General features: G+C 39.1%; 1 protein-coding gene across 1 annotated transcript; it reads right to left on the bottom strand.

The window, feature by feature from the left end:
* Window positions 1-3,302: 3,302 nt before the first annotated feature.
* On the bottom strand, window positions 3,303-5,447 carry LOC102815464 (disintegrin and metalloproteinase domain-containing protein 20-like; the record flags this gene model as incomplete). The annotated part of the gene is made up of 1 exon (XM_006865570.1): window positions 3,303-5,447. A coding segment is annotated over exon 1 (2,145 nt), but the record flags the coding sequence as incomplete, so codon positions are not given.
* Between the last annotated feature and the right edge of the window lie 1,562 nt (window positions 5,448-7,009).

The following is a 7,009-nucleotide window of genomic DNA, read 5'->3' as shown; positions in this document are numbered from 1 at the left end:
CTCTGTCCCACTTAGGCTATGGAAACCTGTCTCAGTGGTCCCCTATCTATCTTGTTCTTCCACCTACTCCCCCTTCTTGTATTGCCCTTCCTTTCCAACACCTGAACTAAACCCCCCCTCCCCCCACGCTAACCCCACTGTTGTGGTTACCTTATATTCCATTAACTTTTCCCTCCATTTAAGACAGTCTATTTTATCCTATAATCTACCTGACCTCACCACCTGGATCTCTGTTCCTCTGTGTTTACCTTCTTTCACACTGTAATTGTTTTGATCATAGAATGACCTCCCAGATCCTCTGTTCTTATAATTTTATTCTGTTCTTGACTCTTCCACTTGTTGATTGAGTTCAGGGTGATGCTGCCACATACAAAATTCTCTAGTTGTTGTGTGTTCTTGTTGGTTCTCAGTCCACAGAACTCCCTTTAAGATGTTTTTAATAGCAGGGTTGGCTTTGGCAAAATCCCTTAGCTTTTGTTTATCCTGGAATGTTTTGATTACACCATTGTATTTGATTGACAGCTTTGCTTGGTAGAGGATTCTTGGGTGGAAGTTTTTTTTCTTTCAGGGTTTTATATATGTCTCTCCATTGCTTTTTTGCCTGCATGGTTTCTGTTGAAAGATCCGAGCTTAATCTGATTTGCTTGCCTTTGTATGTTACTTTTCTCTTTTTCCTAGCTGCTCTCAGAATTCTACCCTTATCTTTGATTTTGGAGAGCTTGATTATTATATGTTTTGGTGATTGTCTTTTAGGGTCTGTCTTTCCTAGGGTTTGTTGAGCTTCCTGAATGCTTATCTTTTTACTTTTCAGGATGTTAGGGAAGTTTTCTTCCAGAAGTTCTTGAACTATCTCCTCTGTGGACTTGTGTGTTTTTTTCTGTTCCAGAATGCCAATAATTCTTAAATTAAGAATATCTTCATGTTGTCCAACATGAATCTTAGGCCATCTTCAGATTTTTTAGTCCTTTTTTGTGCTTGCTTTTCTATCATAGTAGTGTTGAGAGACTTATCTTCTAGCTCACTGATTCTGGCTTTTATCTCTTCAATTCTACTCCTTTGCTCTTTCAGTGTATCGTCCATTTCTGATATTCTATTATTAATTGTTTGGACCTCTTTCTGTAGGGTTTGAATCATTTCCAATGCTGTATCTATCTTATTTGATTGTTCCTTTAATGTTTTCCTGACTTCTTTATTTTTGTCAACTCCATTGTATCATGTTTTGATACATTTTAAAACATTTTTCTGAATACCTTCTCAGATATTTCCAAAGCCTGCCCATGTTCCAGTATGGAATGTAGGTCTACTTCCAGCTTATTTGTCTCAGTCACTTTATCTCTTTTCTGGACATGTACCGATATGGTCATCTGTTTCTGTTTTGGGGGAATATTCAGGAGTTATGTGTGGCCTCCATACTTAGATGGGTGTGTATTTTGGTATTTTTTATGCTTTCTGATTACCTCCAAGTAGATGTGATATCAGTATCTTTCCTTTTCATCATTCTTCCTGAGAAATTTCAAGATGTCACTGTTGGTCATTGTGACATAACTCAGGATTTAATTTTTGGCCTATTTCTTTTTAGTCTGCCTGTCCTGCTTCACAAACCCCATTCAGGCCTTTTTCTTAGTGATAAACAGTTCAGGGCCAGCTGTGGCTGCTTTGCACTGCTGGTTAGTTTTAAGTGGAAACTGTCACTTTAAATTGTGAGGAGATCTGTGTGCATGTGTTGTAGAACCCTCCAGGTGTTGGGGTGGGGTGTCCACTCACTCAGAGCCCCCCTCTAGTCATCAGAATGGAGGTGCACAGACAGTGACACTGAGACCAATGAACAGATACAAACAAAATTGAACGTCTTGACCTTTATCTCCTCAGTTCTGCCGGGCATCCATGGCTGCTCTGACCCTTCCCCCACTTGTTCTCACCCAAGATGGTGGCTCCAGGAGCAGCTGAGCATCTTGAATTAGAAAGCAATGGATTTCTTGCTTCTGCTACCAATTCCCCTAGTTGTAAGCCTTCCAACCTTCTAAATATTCCTTTATATGTGGTTCAGAGTTCTGGCACCATCCCCTGAGCCTGTTTGGTCCAGTATTTTGTGTTCTTGCTGATGGAGTGCCTCACTGCTCTTCCACCCAATCCGCCATCTTGTTTGTTCTCCTAAATATTCCTTTATATGTAGTTCAGAGTTCTGGGACCATCCTTGAACCTGCTTCATCCAGTATTCTGTATTATTGTTGATGGAGGTCCTCACTGCTCTTCTTCCCGATCTGCCATCAAGCTCTGTTCCCCTTCATAGGGTTTTGGAGACTATAAATTTTACGGGAGTAGACAGCCTCCTCTTTTTCTATTGGAGAAGTTGTTGGGTTTGAAATACTGACCTTTCAGTTACCATTCCAATGCATCACCCAGTCTACAAGCAGGGCTTCTTACATTGAAGATACACACACACACACACACACACTCAAACACACACAATCCCACTACCACTGAGTTGATCTGACTTATAGCAACCTTATATAGGGTTTACAATGAAAATAATAACTACAAAAATCACCTAACACCCCTAAGGCCAGAGACACAGGGGAAAGATTGGGTTTATTAGAATATGGAACATTAAATTCCCAGACCTCTAAGGAGCACAGTGACCAGCTGCTGTTTGTGCCTCAGGAATGGAGAACATGCCCACTCTACCAATCCCAGAGTTGAAAAGCAGATCTCTGAAGGCATTAATGGATGACTGGTGCTGGTATTTTTGAGGGAGCATGAGAGTGGTTCTAATAATGCCAGAAAAACTGGAATACAAAATCAGTGATTGACCCCATCTGAAATAACACTGACAGTAACTTTAAACACACAACAAAGTAAACTTCACTCTCTCCTTTGTCTATCACTCCAGACTACTTTTAATGCCCACAAACAGCACTGAAGAAAGCTGATAAAACAGAAGTGTCATTTGTAGAGGCACATCCTGAACATAATTTAGAGTACATAAGTGGGAAGAAGATTAGAACTGAGAGACAACAGCTTTATGTCGTTGTTGTGCCTTTTTCAGGAAGCAGAGATGACTTCCAGGAAAAATGAGTTTTTAATTTTGCTTGAGCATTAAACATTGAGGAGTAAATAGAAACATACTAGAAATACTTCGGTGTGCTATATAATGCTTATAATACTGACAGGAGGGGTTTCTGGATTTTATTTTAAACCATAGAACATTCCCTAATGGCTTTCTGCCATGAGAAGAAAAAGTATAGATATTTTGTAATGATGTGTGAGACTTATTCTTCTTTTTGTTCTTTGTTTCCATCCTCTTTGCCCTCCTTTTCTTTTTTGTAAAGCACAAAGAGGAAGTAAAATAAGACAGCCAAAGGAATAAGCCACAATAATGACAGATAAGTAAAAATTCCCAGCTGTTTTGTTACTCTATTAGGAGGTGGACCACTATCATAACTGCCTCCATAGCCTTTTATCAAACAGTAGGGAGGTGCCCAACCAAAGTTACAGTGACAGTGTTCTTTATTGTTACAGACCCCTCGCATGTTGCAGGTCTCAGGCTGACAATCTTGTGGAAGATAAGACATGTGGACACACTTCTTATGGATGCAGATCTTTTCTGGACCACATACTGTGCCATCCTTCACTTGACCAATATCAGGTATGGACATCCCTAAATGATAGTCAGTGCCCCAGCAAATAGTGTCATTGATGTGGACCTGATGCACTGTAGAATGTTCTGTCAAATTGGGAATTACTTCCACATTTTCACATTGAATTCTTCCACACAGGATATCAGTGATATTACATTTTAGATATATTATATCTGTAATCCCACAGTGACCAAAACGGTTTCCTTGAGTGTTGATGTTTTGGTAGCAGCTTTGAGATGCACTTCTTGCATCTTTGCCAAAAATCTCTTTACACTGCATATCATGGCTATTGCATCTCTTTTCATAACAGAAGGCACTGTCATTACATGGTATCCCATTCTTTACATATACATCTTCTGGGCACTGATGAGAAGTTCCACTGCACCACTCTGGAAGATCACATTCATTGACTTGTTGTCTACACAAATACCCTGATTGAATAAAATTGCAATCTTTACAGCATAGGCCAAAAGCACAATCAGCCCCTGAACTCAGAGTACAGTTTGAAAGGCAACAGGGATCATTAGCACACTGTTGTATGGTTCCACAGTCACACTCTTCTCCTTCTTCAACAATTAGGTTTCCACAAAACTTTTGACTAAAGATTTTCTCAGAATTTGGTGTAGAGAAAAGACATAATCTTTGCCTGCCTTTGTCCCAATAATTGGCATAACTACAATTGCTGAACTTAGTTGTTATACGGTGAAAGGCAAACATTATGCACCATGTGTACCCACACACACACCAATTACTGTCATGCAGCATACCCAAATTATGACCAAGCTCATGGGCCACAGTAAGTGCAAAAGAAAACAAATCGTCTCCTTGGAAACTATCAACTCCACAATTATAAGGAGAAAGGCATATTCCTCCAACAAAGGCAACACCAAGCGTGTTACCATATGATTGTTTCATGAAAAGATGTGTAGCATCATTTGGCAGTCGTGCATCAAGGTGTTGTTTTTTCCAAGAACAAAATTCTTCTACAAGTTCATCAATGTCATTAGATAAATGTGGGTTTCCTTCATTCCAGATCTCAATACCAACCAAAATTATATCAATATCAAAAGGTTGATATAAAGAATCCACAATATGAACAACATGAATTACTTCATGCTGCACCACTGAGGTATTTCTAAGCGAGTGAAGGAATCGATTGTAGTCCACCACCACTACCAGGTCAAGAAACCGCAAGTGGGTCCACCACCCAAGATAAGAACTTTGTTTCAGTGTGGAATTATGCATCTTTTGCAACTCCAACTGTCGTGCTATTTCCCCTTCTGTTAAGCCACATCTCATGGGTGGAAATTTTGTATCATTATTGTCTATCTTATAGACCAAGTGTTGAAATGTGCTAGAATGCCTCATGGGTTCAATTTCATAAGCGATGCCATTTATCTGTAGAATTCCTTGAAAACCCCCAAAGCAGGTACTGAGGGCAACCAGAGACTCAAAGAACCCTTCCACATAACCATGATAATAGCAGTCATTCTGTACAAAAGGCTGATCTTCATGGAGGGCATGCTGGTCTGTATAGGTGAACACTGGCAAGTGTTTGGAAATAAAGATCTTCTTGACCCTCATGTGGACAACATGTTTCTGGCCCCCAAATCGCAGACTGTAAGAGATCCAGCCCTGAGTCCTTGTATGTCTGCCTCTACCAGTCACCTTCAAGGGGATCACCATTTCTGGAGAGGTGAAGTGCTGGGAGGGCCTGGCCTGTGAGTGGCGAGACATAGACAGAGATGCTCCAAACCAGAGAAGCAGAGGAATGATCCTGATAGGCACCAGGGCTTCATCCAATGCCATTATGGAGTCAACTGTGCAGGGCAGAAGCAGATAGGACATGAGACATTGCTGGTCTGACTCAATGTGTTGGGCTGAGTTGTTATGGATCCATATCCTGGAAGAGTTGGACTGTCAGAGCTGCGGTACTGAAAGTGAAAATAAAAGAAGAGCTAGAATGGTGTCTGTGGAGTTGGAAGAAATAGGATATAAAGAAGTGAGGTAAAAATTATTCTTGAACTGGGATAAGACTTGCAGCAATAAACTGCCTTAGATTTTCTTTTATATAGTTAAAGGGATTAGACTCCAGGGGAATACATGAAAATTTCTTAAAAGTAGAAAATTGCTGATCATGAATGATGAATATATGACCCATTCCTCACTTGATATGGTTAACTTCAAAAGACTAAATCATTATTTGAAAATTGGCATTATGCAAAAGTGGATCACAAAAAGGATTAGTATACATCATTACATAACTTCCAAACCACTGAGAATCATGGCCCAGCCAAGTTGACAATAACCTTAACCATCACAGCTAGCACTATTCTAACCTTACAGCTTGGCATTCATTACTGCTCAACATATAGTTTTTTTGTTTGTTTGTTTTTTAACAAGATAAATAATATGCTAGTTGATTTTACTGATCTTAAAGATGCTGCAATTTTTATTCAATTCAATGATTTTTCAACATTTTGCAGCTGTTTAGCTTCACAACATAGCAGCTCATACACTATACTGTACAAAATTACCAGCAAGACTGGAATGATGTGTTAATAGAAGGCACCATCATTCTTATTACATTACCAGAAAACAAAAATATAGTAAAGACCATTTTCACTGTACGCAGCATAAAGAAAATAAAAGAGGTAGGAAGCGTGTGCTGAGCAGCCAGCTGAAGAGTGGCAGGTAGAAAAATCTTAGATAAGGAGCTACTAAACTTGATCTAATATTCAAAGACCAAGGTTTTGAAGTTCTTAATTGTGTTTAGTTCATAACTAAATAATTTTCTTCTGGAATATATTTGTAGTCTTCTTAAGGTTTATAGACATAATGTTTTTAAATGCACAAAATAGTTAATCATAGTTGTTGTTATTTTAAACTATTGTCATAAATGCAAAATATCAATGAAAGTCAATAAGCGAGGAGTGTTGTTGTTGTTAAGTTCCACCAAGTCGGTTCTGACCCATAATGACCCTGTATAAGGTTTCTGAGGAGCGGCTCATGAACTGGAACCACTGACCTTACAGTTAAAATGATTTTGCAGTCCAGCACATTAATCCACAACACCATACCAGGACTCCAAGTGAGGAGTAGATGTATATTATTCTCTAAACATACCAAATTGCATGAAATTTTCCATATTAACAACCATGTTGACGTTGAACTCATGAATTTTTTCATCCAAAAACCTATCCTTCCTTCTTAACAAGTATGTGGAAAACAAATACAAGTATTTTTTTTTCCCATTTATTTGGATGGTTTCTCCCTGGATCTACCAATTGGAGATTAAACTTTCTACAGAAAGCTGGACCAAGGAGCTTATGCCTAAAGTCAGTTAATCCATCAGAAGACCACAATATGAG

The sequence above is a fragment of the Chrysochloris asiatica genome, unplaced genomic scaffold, assembly GCF_000296735.1.
Source record: "Chrysochloris asiatica unplaced genomic scaffold, ChrAsi1.0 scaffold00079, whole genome shotgun sequence".
Classification (NCBI taxonomy): domain Eukaryota; kingdom Metazoa; phylum Chordata; class Mammalia; order Afrosoricida; family Chrysochloridae; genus Chrysochloris; species Chrysochloris asiatica.
This window is presented reverse-complemented; position numbering and strand designations above follow the sequence as displayed.